Source organism: Medicago sativa, chromosome 4, assembly GCF_051527215.1.
Source record: "Medicago sativa cultivar Bolivia chromosome 4, Bolivia_mono, whole genome shotgun sequence".
Lineage (NCBI taxonomy): Eukaryota > Viridiplantae > Streptophyta > Magnoliopsida > Fabales > Fabaceae > Medicago > Medicago sativa.
The window spans coordinates 38,062,730-38,084,577 of NC_140752.1; the positions used below are offsets into that span (position 1 = coordinate 38,062,730).

At 35.5% G+C, this 21,848-nt stretch overlaps 1 protein-coding gene and 1 pseudogene across 1 annotated transcript; one reads left to right on the top strand and one right to left on the bottom strand.

The window, feature by feature from the left end:
- Window positions 1-9,690: 9,690 nt before the first annotated feature.
- On the top strand, window positions 9,691-11,129 carry LOC146929223 (uncharacterized; annotated as a pseudogene).
- Window positions 11,130-14,947: 3,818 nt separating this feature from the next.
- Window positions 14,948-19,176, bottom strand: LOC146929224 (cytokinin dehydrogenase 6-like). Its single transcript, XM_085701241.1, has 5 exons — window positions 18,514-19,176; window positions 17,630-17,757; window positions 17,097-17,357; window positions 16,040-16,302; window positions 14,948-15,589 (listed from the first exon to the last, which is right to left on the bottom strand). Exons 1-5 carry the CDS (start codon window positions 19,124-19,126, stop codon window positions 15,268-15,270), a joined length of 1,587 nt encoding a protein of 528 aa, XP_085557367.1. The 5' UTR covers window positions 19,127-19,176; the 3' UTR covers window positions 14,948-15,267.
- Window positions 19,177-21,848: the final 2,672 nt, after the last annotated feature.

Here is a 21,848-nt window from a genome sequence, read left to right on the forward strand (position 1 = left end):
ACTGATCCATCAAATCATCAATCCTCATAAGCGGATATCGATTCTTAATCGTCACCTTATTCATCTGCCTATAATCAACACACAACCTCATGCTTCCATCCTTCTTCTTAACCAACAACACAGGAGCACCCCACGGAGAAACACTCGGCCAGATAAACTGCTTCTCAAGCAACTCTTCCAACTGTTTCTTCAACTCACCCAACTCTGATGCAGACATCCGATACGACGCAATTGAAATAGGACTCGTTCCTGGCACCAAATCAATTGCAAACTCAACTACCCTCTCCGGCGGTAACTCGGTAATGTCGTCCGGAAATACTTCTGGAAACTCTTGCACTGCCGGCAAATCACCGACTCCTTTCTCACTACTTTCCTTTAAGGAAGCAAACATCATGAACACACTAGCTTCACCGTCCAAAGACTTCTTCACTTGCTCCGCGGTCAAGAACTTCCCACCTTCCTCAGCTACCGGCTTAGAAAACGTTACACTCTTGGTTAAACAATTAATGTTAACACCAAAAGTCAACATCCAATCCATACCGAAAATCACGTCCATATGCTTCAACGGAAGACACACAAGATCCAACTCAAAATCAACAGGAACCTTAACACAAACAACAACAACCAACTGAGCCTCTGCAGCCAAAGATACATTCCCTTGCCAGACCAAACACACTAGAAGCAACCTGCTACTCCCCCACTACGCTCAAACCCACCTAAAAGAACTGAACAACACAACAAGTACCGACAGTACTCCCGTACATGTCGCATACAACAGGAAATTCAACGAATACCAGTCTGGACAAGACTGACCACGGCTCTGATACCAACTTGTAACACCCTATTTCTAATAAGCGGTAAAACGCGCGAATATATGAATATGTTCTAGAAATAGATGCTACGCCATCAAACAAAACAAAACATACATGTATAAATTATCAAGTTCATAACATAGCAGCAGAATATACATATAAGCCATATGAATAACATCTCCAAATCTCATGATAATAAATACATCTCTCAGATACAATCAATATCTCAACTCCAAAACTACATAATCAAAACATAATCCAGCATGCAAGTTCTACCCTAGATCAGAGCCCTAATCTAGACACTTGCACATAAAAAGAGGAACTCCGCTCCTCGGCAACATCAAGCAAACAGTCTAAGCATCCTGCACTCCATCTACCCGTCCATACAGAAAGGTAGGTGGTAAACCACTGAGGGTTAGCGTTACATAATTATAATCCATAGTAAAATAAACAAGAACATTGGGAATGAAAGATATATCTAAGAACGATGAATAACAAATCATACATGTACTCACAAATATTCACAACATTCATATCATTTAAGGTCATTCAATATCATCATTCCAAGTTCATATCAACAAGTGTATCATACACGTATCACAATTTCAACCATGTCAATTAACAATTAACAAATTTAATCATCATGCACAACTCAAATGCATTTCAATTCACCAAAAATGTATGCAATGGCTCTAGACTCATCTAGATGCATGTGGTACCAAATCGCCTCAAGGTCGTCACCTTCGATGCAACAAAAACATCGTAATCACCTCAATTGGATATAAAATCCGCCACTATCAGTCATGAATGCATGAACATATGACTCGACTACAATGCATATATTCACACAAACAAATCACCTCAACATCACCAATACTTGTATATATGCAATCAACAACAATTCACCACCACTTAACATATATACAATCACCAACAACATCCATAATTCAAGCAACATATAGTTGTCACATATATATATACACCACCAATCATCTTCACATAAGGTATAACAACTATCCATAAAGGATCCGTAGGCAATTGGTTCTCAAAAATCATTTTCAATCAAGTTCGTCTCTCAAAATCACAACATTAGAAATAATCGAGCATTTAAGCCAAAACCAAGTAAACAAGTTTCAATGCCTCAACTAAGTATACCTCTAGGCCACATGTGGGTGCAGTAGAGGATACCTTGGCGTTTCACCGGCCAAATAAGACGAATTCATGAAAATCACAAAGTTCGTCTCTCTTTATCATTTTGCAAAACCAAAACATTTTTCAAAGGGAAGATCAAATTTGATTAAACAAGACATAAGTTAAATACTCATAAAACACCTCAATTTAACCTCTAATACTTAAGTTTTGAAGTTTAGAAACCAACCATAGGTTTTGGACTAACTTGGAATAAGTTATACTAAGTTTTCTTAAAATTTCCTCAAAACCTAGTTGGAGTATTTACGTCATAACTTAAAATCCATAAAACATTTTCAAGTCAATCCAAAGCCGATGGAAAGCTAATTCAATTATCTACAACTTTCGTGTTTATGTCAAAAGCCAAATCAAAACAGAAATTTGATAAAAAGATGCAAGAACGCAAAATAGGGCATGCTGTCTGAACATGCTCGCTTCTGAACCGGCTCGCTTCTGAATAGGCTCGCTTCTGAACAGGAGCTTCTGAACACGGGCTTCTGAACAGGAGCTTCTGAACACGGGCTTCTGAACAGGAGCTTCTGAACAGGAGCTTCTGAACAGACTTGCTTCTGAACGAGCTTGCTTCAGTTCAGAAGTTAAACTTTCGGGTTCAACCCATTTTCACCCAAAAATCCCGATTTTGATTACCCCAAGTCCCAAAACGTGTTCCAGAAAGTGTTTATGGGTCAAATTAGCTTCAATACACTTTAACAAACATGATTCAAGCATTAGAAACAACAAAATGACTCATTTCATCAAAATCATAAAATTTTCTCAAAACACCAACACAACCACAAATCTCCTCACAAATCCATAAACGACGATTCCAGTTACACCAATTTGGTTCCAACAGTTCAACAATCATCAACAACTAATGAACACAAGTTCATGCACAATTCAACACCATAACTTCATTTCTCATCAAATTTGCTCAAGAACACAATATACCAATATTTATGTATTTCAACATGTTAATTCACATACAATCATACAATTATCATACATATCATGTCTCAAACATAACAACAACAATCATGCACGAATTTACAACAATTAGATTCAATTCATCAATTTCATAAAAATGGGTAAAAGGAAAAAGTTATGAAATTATGAGTGAAGCCTAACCCTCTTACCTCTAACACCAAGAATCTCTAACCAAAGCTTCAATTTAGCTCCTAGATGATGAATTCCTCTTCTAGCTCTAGCCTCCAACCCCTTTCTCTTGTTCTTCTCTTCAAACCGTTATCTTTTCTCTATCTCTATCTCTTCTCAATTGCAAATGTTGGTGAAAAAAAACCTATCTCTCTACTAACAAGAGTTTATATAGGTTCACCTATTTGGGCTTAACTCACAATGCCTTAATGGGTCTAACCAATTTCTATTCTAACCCAAAACGTTACTACTCACTTAACGGTAAAATGTAATACTAACGGTCACTTACCGGTAAATTAAAATAAATCACTACAACTCCCTATCACTTAGTAAAATAACACTCTCACTAAGCACTAAAAATAATCCTCAGCAAAATTGCAAAATTACCCCTGCTCTCAAAATGACCAAAATACCCCTAAGTCCAAAATGACTAAAATACCCTTCTAATACCGAATTCTACAATTCCCGACCAAAAATACACACAGAGACAAATAATCACATAAGAGCACATATAACACACATAAATAAATATTAAAATAAATCTAGCGAAAATCGGGCTGTTACACTGATGGGCTCCATTGTGTCAGGCATATCTCTAGCATGATCATGCTCTATATGTTGCTCCCGGTTCGCCGACCTAGGAGGAGATCCTTCAACAAGAGCAAGAATCCTCGGGTGAGACACCTTCGCATACCAAGCCATATATCCAGGGAAATGATGTAAAAGTCTATCTGCCACCGGTCATCACTTCTCCAGAGGAATGCAGCACGTACGAAAGTCTTTGAAAGCCTGAAGGACCTGGTCAACAGAAATAGTCAGCACATCTAAGGGATGTATGGGGATGTCCTGCACAAACCCATATTGCCTCTTCACCCGCTCAGGCAAGTGACGGTACACCCTATGCTTTCCGCAGAGCACCCATCCATAATATTTATATATCTCATCAAATGGATGGACTAACCTCCGGTCATCGTACGTAGAAAACCTGACATCATCAACCTCCAAGTGATCCAGCGTGGTCCGGTAATGCATCACACGAGAATTCCCCTTCATAGGGAGCCATCTCCTGACACATGGCATATAGGGTTTCCAAGTATCTCTCTTTTTCCATGGGTAAGGACGTGACAAATTCTCCAAAATCCATCCATGCAAACATAGAAAAAAATTTCAATTAAATTCTAATTTAAATAGACGAACATTGGAAAAAAATTCAATTAAATCCTAACTTAAATAGACGAAAATTGGAAAAAAAATCTAATTAAATCCTAATTTAAATAGACGAACATTGGAAGAAAAAATCAATTAAATCCTAATTTAAATAGACGAACATCAAAAAAAAAATCTAATTAATCCTAATTTAGATAGACGAACATAGAAAAAAAAATCTAATTCAATCCTAATTTAAATAGACGAACATAGAAAAAATCTAATTAAATCCTAATTTAAATAGACAAACATAGAAAAAAAACTAATTAAATAGACGAACATAATTAAATTTATTACCATTAGAAGGGTCACACAACCATCAATCAACTTTGTCTTCACTCAGACGGAATCAGGTAATGATATAGGTGCGCCAATGTCATCCCTCCTCACGACCACCTATTCACCGCAGTCAAGTCCACCATACACTCAAGATATATCACCTCGATGTGTCAGTTTGTCTTATTAGCGAACAACGTACACCAGACGAGATATAATAGAAAACTTCTAACACACCACTCCCTCCTTCTATTTCTCTCATGCAACTTCTCCTTCGATTGTGGCACATCCAGGTCTCTAGCCATAATCAGATGGTCCTCATAAAGCAGCTTCAAAGCGACAAAAGTAAGACGAACACCATACTCCTCCTTGCACGCCTTCGTTGTAGCAGCATCCGACATACCTAAATACCTCGTCATCATCCTCACTCCATGCTCCCTCGACACCTTCTTCTCAAAATCTAGCAGACGCCCCTCAATGGGACTGTGGAGAAGATTAGACACATCGTCTAACATGATGGTCATCTCTCCCACCGATAGATGGAAACTGTTAGTCTCCAAGTGCCAACTCTTGCACAAAGCACATATCATGGCATGTGCACAATCTTATACCGAATGTATAAGAGATCACTCAATCCAGACGCCCTCACATGTCGCTAAAACCAATCCAAACCTTATTCAGGGACCCCCAAGCTATCTCACCTTTCTCCCATAATTAACGGTTTTATATGTGTCGTCAAAGCAAATCTGAAAAACAAATAAATTAAGAATAAATCAATTAACCACTTAATAATTTAATCACTTAATTAATTAATCACTTAAACACATAAACACTTAACATTGAATCATTTAATAAAAAAAAATGTATCACTTAATAGCTTAAGCACATAAGCACTTAACAATTAATCACTTAACAATAAAATAATTGATCACTTAATCACGTAAACACATAACATTTAAAATTTACAAAATCAATAATATTAAATAAAATGTTTAAAGAATAAAAAAAAAGGCTTAAATAGGTGTTTCATCCCTGCAAATATAGGTCATTTGAATTTTCGTCCCTGAAGTTACTAATCCTTCCATTTTACCATTGCAAATATTAATCATTTGAAAAATGGTCCTAATTACATCTGATTAGTAACTTCAGGGACGAAAATTCAAATGGCCTATATTTGCAGGGACGAAAGACCTATTTAAGCCAACCACCTCGCCCAATCATCACTTGCCACATGGGCACCGCTAATGACAGCCCACCTCAGCAAAAAAACCTAATTAGGACCAAAAGTCAAATGATTAAATTTTGCAATGGCAGACTGGAATGATTAGTAACTTCAGGGACGAAAATTCAAATGACCTATATTTGCAGGGACGAAAGACTTATTTAAGCCGAAAAAAAACTTACATTATCAGTGTTAAACAAAAGCGGCACGGCAACATGCTTTGCATATCTGGACAAAACTGATATGTTCTCAGAACCTCTAGAAAAGGGAGGCCCTACAACAGGGACACCATCCATACCATCATCTCAGCATCAGAACAACCCTCATACTCACCCTCAGGCTCACTCTCAACCTCAGCACCATCCTCCTCTACCTCTGGCGGCTGAAAGTACACATCATCTGCCTGCTCACATAGTGATGTTTAGTAGGATCGTATCCATCGTCATACTGCGGCACATGTGTTGGATGAACCACTTGCGACTGGGTCACTTGTGAGCTCTCTACACCTATCGGGTTCCTACGTCTTCGGGGCTTAGGAATATGCGTGTTTGCCGTCGTCCGCTCCTTCCTATAGCTATTCATCATAGCCGTTTTACCCTTTCACATTCTACGCTCGTCAATCCTACGCCGCTCCTCCTCCTCCCCAGACATATATGTGCAAAAACAAAAGCAAAAAAAGCAAAATAAATGGATTTAGCATTTGATTATACAACAAGAACCATCATTCAAAATATTCAAAGTAACTAAACTAAGCTAAATGCACTATGAATTATATTTATTATTTTTCCCAATGATTTTATACTGAATTCATAAAGACCCCACATGAGATTTGTATATAAAAATCTCAAAAAACATTGAATGTTTCACTTAGGCATTTCATCAAACACCTTGGGTGCATTTCATCAAACGATCACAATTAGTGTTAATTGAACTTCAAAACAACCACATTGTACCTAAACCTACTCTAAACAACAATGACAACATCAACATACAATTACAACATCCTAATCTAAAAAAAATGACATTTTCAAACTAACCTATACACTAACTTTTTGCTAAAATTATAAAATAAAATAAAAAAGGCTATACGACCTGAATTGCATGTTAATAGAATGGAAAATACTTACTTGTCATATTGTTGAAGAAAATTGGATCATTTTCGTGCAAAATGATATTGGAGCAATTTGGAGCAATTTGTGTGGTTTGTTTTATGTTTATGGAAAATGATTTACCGATGTTGCTGTGTTGTTTTAAGTAACAGGTCGCAGCAGCAACGGTAATTAACTGCTGCCGGTTTTTTTATAACGGTAGTTAACTACCGCTGTAGGTAAAAAGCAACTTTCATTGTTTAACTTTTTGCATGCTTTTTATACTCAGGCCCAAAACCTATGAGGGGATTATGGAAAGATTCACATGATACTCTAGGATCCACAGTAACTAAATATGTGAGTGCTCTTGCTAAACCTTGAGAAAATTGATGTTCCCACATCAAAGGTTGCTATGAAACACCACAAAATTACCAATATAACTCTATCAACAGTTAACTGCCCATTGATTTTAACGGCCAGTAGTGTTTCTTAACATTTCATAGTGTTTCTTAACATTGAGTGAAGTGTGAAAAACAATTTTCAAACCTTGAACTACCCCATTTACTTATTCTCGTTTATTATTACAACACTTCAGTATAATGTTAATTAGCAAAGAGCAATGCTATATTTATAGAAAAATAACATAAAAAATTCTTCAAGAATAAAGAGCAGCCAATCACAATGCACTATTTGCCACAATTCAAGGAGGTGTGACTGAAAAATAAGAAGTGAACAAATAAATCATGCAATTAAAACTTGCCATTTGTATCTTGAAAAATTCTTGATGCTATTTTTTCAGAGAAATAACATTTTCCATGAGCAAAATAATGACGTTAGAAATTTAATATGGAAATTGCTAGTTAAAGCGAATTCCAATCTCTTTTTATTGAATATAATTCCACTTTTTGCATTGCCCTTACCGTAAGTTCTGCTCAATTCCAAGTTTTGACGTGGGTAATTTCTAGTTCGCTATGCATTCGCGATAGTTTCATTCGCTTTATATAGCTATACTCATTAAATATTGATGCAGATACAATGATGATGACAAATATTCGCAGGCCACATGAAAAAGTTTACATTTATCCTCATATTTCCCGAGATAGATATAGCATATCTTATCAATGTTGTGATTCTTTCTATCAGTATATTTTCTGAAGCAATTAAATGACCTTTAGGTTCTATAGAAAAGTCAATGCTCTCTTTTTTTGAACTATATTTAGCTCTTTTGTTGAATGGTCTAAACTTTTGAGCCAGCAAAAATCTTCTCAATCAATGCATTGTGTTTTCTCTACGTGTAAAGATTATTATGCTTTATTCCATTTTGTATGGTTTTCTGGTGAGTGGTTCTGAAACCAGAATCCAAAAGCAACTTTCAATGGATGATATGTGTATTCAAGAAGCACCTAATTATCGTTCATTCTCCCTTGAAACACACCCATGTAATGGAATATCCTAGACACTAGTAACATGTTTCTCCTTTTGTCTGTTAACCTTTTAATAGATCTTTTCCTTTATAAGTGATTGGAACATTTATTCCTTTTTAAAATAATCTAATAAAGGAAGGACATACGTACCGACTTAAATATTTGAAATTGAATTTAAGCATATAAATGAACTTTGTAATAATAGTTACAAGTACAACCATTAGAATTTTCAGTGATATCGAGTATCGACTGCATCACAGTGTCATAGCGGGATTTGAAGAAGAATAATATGGAAGTCTCTAAAATGAGGAAGAATAATATGGATGACTTTAGAATACTAGAGAATAATGTGGAAGTCTCTAGAACACTAAAGAATAATACTCCCTCCGTCTCTAAATAATAGTCGTTTAAGGTTTATGCACGGGTATTAAGGAAATGATTAATTGTGTTGATTTTGATGATAAAATTAGTATCATTTACTAAAACACCCTTATTAATTGTAGTTAGTGGAGTAGTTAAGTTGGATGAAATTCAATAAATAAGAGTATAATAATGGGAAAAAAATAATAAATGCTGCATTGGTATTCTAAAGTGACAATTATTTTGAGAAAAAGAAAAAATGATAAAGAGACAATTATTGTGAGACGGAGGGAGTATAGAAGTCTCTAGAATACTAGGGAATAATAAGGAGGCTACTAGACACTACTAAATAAGCACTAGGGAAGTCTTAACTTTTCTAGATCCTTCTAGTCTTATGTACTAGAGTATCCATATCTCTAGATATTTCAAGTTTGTAATGGAGAGTCTTCCTAGAGTAGTATAAATAAGGCTCACCATCTAGTGTTTAGGCATACTTAAGCATTGAATCATTCAAGTAATATAACTTTTCTTTGAGAATATTAGAGTGTTTCTCTATTTTCTCTACCTTTTCTTTTGTCCCTGAGCCAGATTTGGCATCAGAGCTGGTTACGATACCTCGGAGTTGAGTTTTAGCGAAAAAATCAACGGAAAGTGAGTTTTCAAGTGAGCAAGGAGTTGCCTTTGGAAAAGTTCACTTTGCGGGCATTTTGTTCGCAAAACTAACACTGTCATTTTGTTTGGGAAGTGAAGAAAACCCTTGGTTAACAAGTCGTCACCACCAACAAAACCACCACTCACCACCACAATCTTCACCAAATAGTTTGTTAAACCACCATCGTCAAACTGCCACCAAAAAAACAAAACCAAAGACCTTTGCATGAAATTGAGATGGAAGAAATGAGGTGACAAATTCAACTACTCCAGGAAACTGTCAACGCCTAACAAGCATTATTGGAAGCATAACGAAGAAGAAATGATGATGATGGCTTTGGTAGTGACTCTTCATCTTCCAGAAGTAGTCGCTCACATTGTCGTCAAACTCGGATGAGTGATATCAAAGTAGACATTCCAGATTTTGAAGGGAAGCTACAACCTGATGAGTTTGTGGATTGGCTACAAACTGTTGAACGAGTATTTAAGTATAAGAAGGTTCCAGAGGAGCAAAAAGTAAAGATCATTGTTGTCAAGCTGAAGAAACACGCTTCAATTTAGTGGGAAAATCTTAAAAGGAAGCGAGAGTGTGAAGGGAAAAGCAAGATCAAGACATGGGAGAAGATGCGTCGAGAACTAACCCATAAGTTTTTACCTCCAGATTATTATCAGGACAATTTTATTCAATTACAAAATCTCCGTCAAAAATCTATGTCGGTAGAAGAATATACTAGAGATTTTTAGAAGTTGATGATGAAATGTGATATCCAAGAAAAGGAAGAGCAAACGATTGCTCGATACCTTGGAGGGCTAAACACTGACATTGCACACCTAGTCCAACTTCAACAATATTGGATCTTGGATGATGTTATTTGTCTAGCCATCCGGGTTGAGAAACAACTACCTAAAAAAACATCATACCAACCTTTTTCCTCTACCAGAAATTATTCCCATCACAACAACCCACCAACCAAAGAACCTAGCTCCTCAAGTAAACCGCCACAAAAGACCACCAAAGAGAACATTTCTAAGACACCTAAATGCTTTAAATGTCAAGGGTTTGGACATATTGCTTCTGATTGTCCAAATCGCAAAACCATCACCATCATCAAAGGGGAGATACATGAAGCTTCTGAAGAAGAAGATATTCATGAAGCGCTAGAACAAGAAGAGATAGGCGAGCCAATATATGACAAAGGGCCTGTTCTTGCTGATTGCGGTGAATCACTGATAGTTAGTAGAAGCTTACACACCACAACAGTCAAAGAAGAACCATGGCTAAGACACAATATCTTCCACACTCGCTGCACCTCGCAAGGAAAAGTTTGCGATGTCATCATTGACAGTGGAAGCTGTGAGAATGTTGTATCCAACTATATGGTGGAAAAATTGGAGCTGCCGACGAAAGATCACCCACATCCATACAAGTTACAATGGCTCAACAAAGGTAACAAGGTCAGAGTCTCTAAGCGTTGCCTTGTATCCTTTTCCATTGGGCAAAAGTACAATACAATGTATGGTGTGATGTCATCCCCATGGATGCTTGTCACCTGCTTCTTGGGAAACCTTGGCAATATGATCGTCATGCCTTATACGACGGTTATGCCAACACTTACACCTTTGTGAAAGATGGTCTTAAAATCAAGTTGGTGCCCCTACCACCCAATGCATTTGATGAAGGCAAAAAGGATTCCAAGCCAATAGTATCTCTAGTCTCAAAAGAACCATTCAAGGTCAAAACAAACGATGTCCAAGACATGAGCTTTGTCCTGTTGGTCGAGTCCAATGAAGGATCCACAATTCCAAAGGAGGTTGAGCATCTTTTCGTTGAATTCTCAGATGTCGTACCATCAGAAATTACATCAGGACTTCCTCCGATGTGACACATACAACATGCAATTGATTTCATCTCCGGACTTTCCATTCCTAACAGACCGGCTTACAGGATGAGTCCAATAGAGCATGTCGAAGTCCAACGCCAAGTTGAAGAGTTGCTCAAGAAAGGGTTGATTCGGGAAAGTGTCAGTCCTTGTGTTGTGCCTGCACTTCTAGTACCGAAGAAGGATGGTAGTTGGAGAATGTGCATGGACCATTAAGTATCGATTTCCAATCCCCAGGCTCGATGATATGTTGGATCAATTACATGGTGCCAATATCTTCTCTAAGGTTGATCTTCGAAGCGGTTACCATCAAATCAGAATTCGTCCAGCAGATGAATGGAAGACTGCTTTCAAGACAAGAGACGGTCTTTATGAGTGGATAGTTATGCCTTTTGGGTTATCAAATGCTCCTAGTACATTTATTTGGCTAATGAATTAGGTACTTCAGCCCTTTATTGGTAAATTTGTAGTTGTGTACTTCGATGATATTTTGATCTATAGCAAAAGCAAAGAAGAGCATTTATGGCATATCCGACAAGTGCTCCCAACTCTTCGTGAGCTAAAACTTTATGCCAACCTCAAGAAATGCTCATTCTTGACCGACGAAGTAAATTTTCTTGGGTACATCATCACTGTTGGAGGAATAAAAATTGACCCAAGCAAGATTGAAGCTATCAACAGCTGGCCAACTTCAAAGTCTGTCCATGCTATAAGGAGTTTTCACGGCTTACGTTCTTTCTACAAAAGGTTCATTAAAAACTTTAGCTCGGTTGCCACCCCTCTTATAGAATGCATCAAAGGAGAGAAATTTAGGTGGTCTGAAGAAGCTGATAAGAGCTTTAAGGAACTTAAGAAGCGTTTGACCGAGGCACTCGTGCTAGCCTTCCTAACTTTGACCAAATATTCGAAGTTAGTTGTGATGCTTCGAACACTGGAATTGGAGTTGTTCTCAGCCAAGAGGGACATCTTATAACCTTTTTTAGTGAGAAACTCAACAATGGGAAGCTCATGTACTCCACATATGACAAGGAGTTTTATGCAGTTGTTCGTGCTCTTCAGCATTGGAGCCATTACTTGTTGAATAAGGAGTTTGAATAAGCAGTTTGTTCTTTACTCTGATCATGAAGCCCTCAAGCATTTGAACTCTCAACAAAAGATCAGTCGCAGACACGCTGCTTGGAGTGAGTTTCTGCAGTCTTATCCTTTTCTACTCAAGCACAAGGCAGGAGTCCAGAATGTTATAGCAGACGCCATCAGCCGACGTCATAGTCTACTTTCTACTTTTCAAACAAAGGTTATCAGATTTAAGATTATCAAGGAGTTGTATCCAGATGATCCCGACTTTGGTAGAGTTTGGAGTTCCACTAATCCACAATCATCACAAGGATATTACAAACATGACAGATTCTTGTTCAAAGGAAGAACTATATGCATTCCCCAATGCTCTCTAAGGGAAGAAATTATTTGGGAGGCTCACGATGGAAGACTAGCAGGACATTTTGGGTGAGATAAAACAGTAGCCTTAGTCAAGGCTATTGGCCTAAGTTAGAAAGAGATGTCACTTGGCCAAATCCAAAAGTCAGAACACAGGGTTATATACGCCACTTCCAGTCCCTAAGGCACCTTGGGAAGATGTTAGTATGGATTTTGTCCTTGAACTACCTCGAACTCAACGACAAAAGGATTCCATAATGGTAGTTGTCGTCAGGTTTTCTAAGATGGCACATTTCATACCATGTCAGAAGGCTAACAACGTTGTCCAAGTTGTAGACTTGTACTTCAAGGAAATTGTTCGTCTTCGTGGCATCCCAAAAACCATCACATCCGATCGAGATGTTAAATTCATAAGCCACTTTTTGAGAACATTGTGGAAGAAGATGGGTACTAAACTCCAATTCAGCAGTGCTAGTCACCCTCAGACAGATGGGCAAACAAAAGAAATTAATAGACTTCTGGAGAACTTACTTAGAAGTTTTGTGGGAAAGAATTTGAGGCAATGGGATCTTATCCTTGCACAGATTGAGTTTGCCTATAATAACTCCACCAATCAAGCTACTGGGAAGTGTCCATTTGAGGTGGTTTATGGCATGCGTCCTCTAAGCCCACTGGACTTAACTCCATCACCTAGCACTCAGCAGTACAGTGCAGATGTGGAACAAAGGACCAATGAAATCAAGAAGTTGCATGAACAAGTTCGTGGAAGAATTGAAAAACAAAATTCAAGGTATAAAACTCAGCAAGACAAACATTGCGAAAGGAACGATTTCCTAACAAACCAAATGCCAATTTATCTCCAAGAGCTGATGGTCCTTTTAGAGTTACGCAGAAAATCAATGATAATGCCTACAAAATAGAGCTACCAGGTGACTATGGAGTCTCTATTACCTTCAATGTTGCTGATCTTTCACCATACTTTGGCGATGAAGAAAACTTTCGACTCGAGGACGGGTCTTCTCCAACCCGGGGAGAATGATGAAGAATAATATGGAAGTCTCTAGAATGAGGAAGAATAATATGGATGACTCTAGAATACTAGAGAATAATGTGGAAGTCTCTAGAATACTAGGGAATAATAAGGAAGCTACTAGACACTACTAAATAAGCACTAGGGAAATCTTAACTTTTCTAGATTCTTCTAGTCTTATGTACTAGAGTATCCATATCTCTAGACTTTTCTTTGTTTCTAGATATTTTTAGTTTGTAATGGAGAGCCTTCCTAGAGTAGTATAAATAAGACTCACCACCTAGTGTTTAGGCATACTTAAGCATTGAATCATTCAAGTAATATAACTTTTCTTTGAGAATATAAGAGTGTTTCTCTATTTTCTCTACCTTTCCTTTTGTCCCTGAGCCAGGATTAATCACATATATGTTAGTAATTGATGAGGTGAAAAGTTCATTAAACAAGTAGAATAAAACCTAAAAAAAATGCACACAAGAAAAAAAAGAATATTTTATTCATTTTACTATTTACGGTTTCTTTTATTAAAGTTTAACTCACAATTTGTTTGGTTTTGAAGCATAGGAATTGCATTTCCTTAGTCCATGATTTTCCTTTAATAATTAAAAATAGGAAGAACCTGGTCTGATACTTGAATATTTTGAGAGCAGCACGCGGAGAATTATTTGGTTGTTATGAGACATGGTATCTACTATCTATGGAAGGAATTAGAGAAAAATTATGAAAGTATTTCTTTTATTAAAGTTTAACTCACAATTTGTTTGGTTTTGAAGCATAGGAATTGCATTTCCTTAGTCCATGATTTTCCTTTAATAATTAAAAATAGGAAGAACCTGGTCTGATACTTGAATATTTTGAGAGCAGCACGCGGAGAATTATTTGGTTGTTATGAGACATGGTATCTACTATCTATGGAAGGAATTAGAGAAAAATTATGAAAGTATTGTATTGATGAAATTAAATATTATTTCAAAAGAAATTAGTTACAATGTGACACCTTAAGCCTTTTTATAGGTACTAACTAGTAATTAGGTGACTAACTAACTAATAACTAGATGACTAACATATATTTCCAATAGTCTCCCCTCCCGCAAGTTGGAAGGTGTTTAAAACACTTTCAACTTGGGATGAACAATACAAAACTACATCAAACAAATGAAAAGACAATTGCATGGAGATATGCCCGAAATACATCGACTGAAAACATAGTCAACAAACAAACAAGAATAAACCACAACTTAGATTTAACTGGATAAGACCTCTCACGGGAGAGGATCTGTATTCGGTAATTTGGGCATCAATATTAATTGTACAAAGTCAACATTCCTAGTTTACTTGAAAGACATACATATCTAACCATTCATATATTTTTTTTTTTTAGAGAACCATGCATATTTTTATAAATCTATTTTTCTCCTTTTTTTTCTGTGCACTATCAATTTGTGTGGTCCTATATTCAAACATGTCTAAGCTAGCATGTAACATTTTTATTTGTCACATGTGCCATAAGAGATATATTCTCATTTTAACAGTGAGGCTGTCTAAAGTCAAGAGGTGGTTATTGTTTTTTGAAATATTCTTTGGCCAGGAGCAAGTATTGCAAATGGGTCATAAACAAATTTTCTTTGACTAAAAGTCTCCCACTTAGTACCAAAATGGACCCTCCATTCCTCTTGTGTATTGTGGTGGGGCAAATATTGTTTTGCTCCAAGATTTTCTCTTTGACAGTACTCTAAAATTCTTTTGTTCTGACTTAGTATGTGTTCTAAGCCATCAGTTCCATTTGAAGAAGGAACTGCAGAGGTAAGAAATGCCACTAAGTAGAAAATATCTTCATCTGGAATAACAACTGAAGTTCTATTGTCCCACCTGCAAAAAACATATATACATTATATTGAAGTTTAATAACTACTTGGTAGCTAAAATATAAAAAATTTCCTAAATGCACTTTTATCCTTCTAATTTGCATAAATTAAAGTTTTAATCCGCTCATTTTTAAAACCGAGCTTTTTTATCTCTATTTCACATCTTTTAAGATTTTTCACCCTATTCAATTTCGAGGTTTTTTTTGTCGATGTGACATCATCATCACTGACGTTGCCACTTTAGTACAAAAAATAAAATAAAAAACCCAACATCGAGCAGGGTGAAAAATGCTACTAATGGTTTTGGTTTTAAAAATGAGAGGACAAAATCTTCAGTTTAAACCTAAAAATTTCACATGTCATATCACTATGTTTTACTAAAATATCTGTATGAGTATCAATCTAGTAGTGACATTAAATTCTAAGTATTGAGTGGTAAAAGATTAGTATATACTTTGATTTTTTCACTGGATAGATAAGGACAGGGCCATTGCTTGTTTGTGTAAGGATATTCCCAAAGACAACTCGTGCAAAACTGTGTATTTTGCTTTTTGGTATAAAAAGATTGAGCCATGGATGTGGAACATCCCACAACCCTTTTGAACGCAATTTGACCTCAGATACATGCACTCTGTCTAAGAATTCTACATATGTGACTTCTGTTTGAAAAAGAGTTGATCGGATATAGTTTAAACGTGACAAATGTCTCTCAACATCCTGCATAAATAAACAAACATAGTGAGAAAAAGTTTTTTAAGCAAAATCCATATAATAAAAATTAGTCTCCATGTAGACAAGTGTAGAGTCTTCGTATTAATAAAGAAAGATTTTCATAATTTGATAAATATTATGTACACCAATATCCTATTACTCTATCCGTCTCAGAATAATTGTTTTACATTTTTTCTCTGTTTCAAAATATTTGCTTATATATGACTTAGTTTAAATATTTGCTTTGTGAGAATGTGGGTGACTCACACTTGAGGAAGAGATTGTTGGAAAATCAAGTGTGAGTGATTATGTCCCACACCGATTAGGAATGAAAGAAACATTGGATATATAAGTGAGGGGACCCATATACCTGATGCCTTAAAGTTTTGGGTGGAGATGTGGCGTCTAAGTCTCTTATTGGTCCTGAACGTTTAGCCCATTGCCACTCCCCAAACTCCCCCAAACTCCCTAATTGGTATCAGAGCCCTGGATAGGTTTGGTGGGGAGCGGGATCCTAGAGTGGATCAGGCTAGTGATGTGGGTGATTCACATTTGATGGGGATGATGGGGAGATTGTTGGGTAATCATTATGTCCCACATCAACTAGGAATAGGGCTCCCCAGATTCCCCAACAATTGACACATTAGAATACAAATGCAACATTTATAATATGTATTCATTATTATACTTTTATTTATTGAATTTCATAAAACTTAGTTACTCCACTAATTAATTAAGCAACTATCACTTACTACAATGTGTGTATATAAAATCTTTAGATTGAGTTCTTGGTCACGAACCTGATTTACTATATCAATTTGTTCAAAGTTGAAGTATTTGGCTAATTCTAGGCAGAAGAGAGTTTTTCCATCTGACTTGAAATGACTAGCTTGGACTGGATCTTGTGGGTTGAAAGATGATATCCAGTTATTTAGCAGACCAGTTCTGTTTATTATAACAAATCCTTCAATGTAATCAAATGCATTTTCTTCAGATATTAATCTCTCTTGGTCTCTGGTGAATTCTGTGAAATCTGAGTATAGCACTCTAATCCATTTTACCTGTTGCAAACAATACAATTTTTATTAGATATCACTTGGTGTTTAGAGGGGTAACTTTGGCGCAACTCGTAAAGTTGTTGTCATTTTTCAGGTTCAAGTCCTGGAAACAGCCTCTTGTGTAAAAAACTGAGTAAGATTACATACAATACACCAAATTGTAGGACCCCTTCCCAAACTCTGCATATGCAGAAGTTTTAGTGCTAGGGTTGTCCCCTTTATCATGGTGCTTACAAAATTTTAATAAAAATTAAATGCTCATTAGTGATTAGTACCATGGAAGGTGCTGGTTCAAGAAGAATTCTTGCACGAGTTATAATGCCAAACTGGCCAAGTCCTCCAAGAACACTGTGGAAGAGCTCTTCATTTTGCTTCTCAGAACAGTTTACGACCTCCCCTGTTCCTGCATTCATTCATTGACCACCTTTTATTAGTCAGAAGAAAAAAAGCACTTTCTTCATTTGAAAAAGAAAACTCATTTACAACCAATAATTAGGTACACGTTTTCTACGTCAACAAGGTCAAATGAATTATTGGTTCACAAAAGACAAAATAGTTGACTCAGGTCGTAAGCATTAAAGAAGTTAAAAAAGAAGGTTCAGAATTCGAATCCTGAAAACTAACATGAGTGAATAATTTACACGCACTTACTAGATACCCATTTTTTACGTCAACAAGGTCCAATGAATCCTCATTTTACAAAAGACAATACTCCATCTGTCTTATAATAAGTGATCATTTTGTAAAAAATATTGTCCCAAAATAGTATTATTATTATGATAATGGAGAATCCATCAATATTTGACAAGAGCGGGTAATAGGTCAGACTTTGAAATGAGCCTACTACAGATAATAACTAGGCTGAGGCCTAAATTTTTGAAGTAGGTCAGACTTAGGCCTTACAAATCCCGACCCGGCCTAGTCCATTTCAATCCCTACAAACAAATCGATTGGTGAGTTACACAAACAACTTAATTGATTGGTAAGTTAAGGGACATCAGAAAGAATCCTAAAGATTCAAACATTGAAAACTAACATAATTCACCTACTAAAATTTTTCTATAAAAAGAAACTTAAAAAAGAATATCTGCAAGCAACTACATCATTTTCTTTTCCCTTCTCAATATGGTATATATTCAAAAGAAGATTATATACAAACCTGTAACAATCTCAAGCTGCTGAACATTACTGATCTGAGGACCATACTTAAATGCTTGTCCACTTACACCAGCATTGGAGAGAGTGCCACCAACTGTTAGATGCAAATAATCTGTCCATGATCTTGGTGCCAACCCATATTTTAAAGTCTCATGCAAGATGTTTATCCACAATTCACCACCTGAGACATCCACATAAGGAGAAGAATTGCCAACATGGATCTTCATTTCAGGTACTTTGAGTGATTCCATTTTGATCACAATTCCTCCATGAGTTTGTGATTGTCCTTGAAGTGAATGTCCATGCCCTCTTGCTGCAACAGTGAGATGAGAGCTATGTCCCATATGCCATATATGTTTTATTGTGTTTGCAATATCAGAAACTGATTTTGGATGCATCACTGCCATAGGATGATATTGGTATCTATTGCCAAAATCTCTTGATGCTTTGTTAAGGCTAGTTTCATCAAAACTCAAATGTCCTTTTAGTTGAAGTGTTTTTAATGAAAAAGGGATGTTGGAAAGACAAAAGTTAAACCTTGTGGCTATACAACTAAGAAACAAGATAATGAATCCTTTGAGGAATACAATGTTTTGTTTTCCAAAGAAACTCATTTTCTTTTTGGTATTAGATAGAAGGTTGTGTTGTGTTGTGTTGATTCTTTGAGTTAAAATAAGGTTTTGGCCAGAATTTAAAGAAGTTTTTTGTGAGTGACTAAGTCAACTATTCCTAAGTTATGACTCATGAGAATACGTATGAAGACCGTCTACTTAGGAGGAATTATAAAAGGGCAACCCGGTGCATTAGAGCTCCCGCATATGCAGGGTCCGGGAAGGGGTTCCACAATTTGGTGTATTGTACGCAATCTTACCCTGTTTTACACAAGAGGCTATTTCCAGGACTTGAACCTGTGACCTTTCAATCACATGACAACAACTTTACCAGTTGCGCCAAGGTTACCCTTAGGAGGAATTATAGTTTTAGGATTTTGTTTTTGGAGTTATAGCTTGTTTTATAGACAAGAATCAAGATGGAATAAAAGCCATCATTCAGAAGCCAAGTTGAAGAGGAAAAGTAACAACAAAAAGAGATCTCACAAATCTTTCTACTTTATTTTTTTCACCATATAGTAACATAAAGGAAAGACGTGTACAATAAAAATATTTTGTTCGTTAACCAATTTAAGGATACCTTTTCCAAAATTAGAAATAAGTTCTTGCTTGAGCTATAGTTCAAATTTTTCTACTAGTGAGTCCTATGCCATCTAGCTTACACGTATTTTGAAAATGTTGGTGTGTTGAGTCCACTACTGTCGGAATGTAAACATCGCGTATCCTGCTATTAGATTGGATGAGAATGACTCTCATGCTATAATTTCAAGAGATAAAAAGAATATTGAAGATTTTGAGGTACATTAATTGATGAGTTTACTTGCTACATTTTTATTTTGGTTTTATTTTTATGTTTTATCCCAATATGAGTAATTAAATTTTCTCATAGTGCAAAACTTGGTGTTTAGCCAATTAGAAAGTGATCGGTTGATTAGTCGTTTGTTTGTTTGATTAGTCGTTTGTCGGTTGATAAAATGATATGTAAGATAATTTGTACTTGTGACAATGATTTCCTTTTTTATCAAGTGATTACGTTGGAAAAGAGACTTTGTACTTGTGGCTAGTGTTAAAATGTGAACTATTATCCAAGAAGACATAATATATAAAAGAAAAATGATAATGATATGTAAAGACTTGTTTGACTGATTGTTTGTGTTGAATAAACTTTACAAAATGGTATTTGTAGAATTAAAAAGGAACAAAGGTAGTATGATCATGGCTAACACCATCAATGTAAGTAACTATCTCGAAAGCAACATAAAACTAACATGTCGGCTAAGTTATTTCCTTTCAACAAGGTAGTCATTCTTATCCGCGACTGACGAGTGATTCAGATGTCAGTCTATTCTACATCAACTGTCAACCGATTCTAAATCAGTCCTAAATCCGCAAATGACGAGTGATTCTAACATTGGCTAATTATGATGTTGCTTGTAACATAATACACTCACTTCAACCTAGTGGACAATATGTGATTCTACAACTTTTTTTTTTTAGTAAACATTAATTATGTTAGTTTTTACATTTAAACGCTCGTTCTTAGGTATACCATTTTCCTCATCTCTCAACTTATCAAATGAGCTGCCTACTTAATACTATCAATTAATTCGTTTTTTTGTTGAGGAAATTATCAATTAATTTGTTAATTTGCTAGTCGTATTTTTTTGTGGGTCTTAACACTCGGGTCACATGGGAACGAAATCCTGATAATTTAAAGTTCCATCGAAATGTAAATGAAAAATGGTCAAAGATGATTCTAATTAAAATCTTAATTCAGATTTTTTTTAAAAACGATTGTTGTTAACTTAAGTTTATTATCCACTTGGATCTAATCGCTTAGTAAATTGTCTGTCATTTCAATTACCTGTTGTTTAGAGTTGCATTTTGATTAACATTACAAATATAAACTAATTTGATTCTTTCAAAAAATTATATATAAACTAATTTGATAGAAATTAGCGTTTTCCGGACTAAATTTATTTTTTAAGAGACAAACTTATTTGGATTCAAAAAGAAAAAAGACCAGCTTAGAGATGAAGTTGGTGGGGGCATGGGTTGGTCCATAAGACACGTGAAGACTTGTTCATTGATTGGTCGTGTAGGGACTCTCTCTCATAGGCTTAGAAACAAAGAAGGAAATTGAGAGAAACAAATGAGAAGAGGTACTTGCGTATAAGTTCACACAATTATGTACTTTGTTATAGATTTCTTTTTTCTTTTTAAAAAAATTATTTTAAATTTATATTTTTAAAAATGATTTTTATCTATACTCTATATAAAGAAAAAAACTACTTTTTCACTTTCAAAAATTGTCCTCAATTTTCAATACAAATAACACATGCAACAAATAGATAATAATAAATTTAAATATTAAAATAAAAGTGTAACAAACACGAATGTCCAGTTTTCTCCTTTATCATTTAAAAAGTGTAACTAACTAGATGAATGTATCTATACTTACTTTTTCATTATCCCAATTATACTCTTAAACAACAACTTTTTTATAATAATAATTGTTGTTGGTGTCATTAAAAAAAAATAAGAATTTAGATTATTATTTTTTTTTTGTTATGTTGTTGGTTTCATTGAAATAGATAAGTATGGTTAGTTTGATTTGTTATAATTTGAAAGGAAAAAACATTTATATTTTTACTTTTAATCAAAATTTAAATTTTATAATTAGACATCATTCATAATTTTCAAACGTTGATGCAGTAAAAAGAAC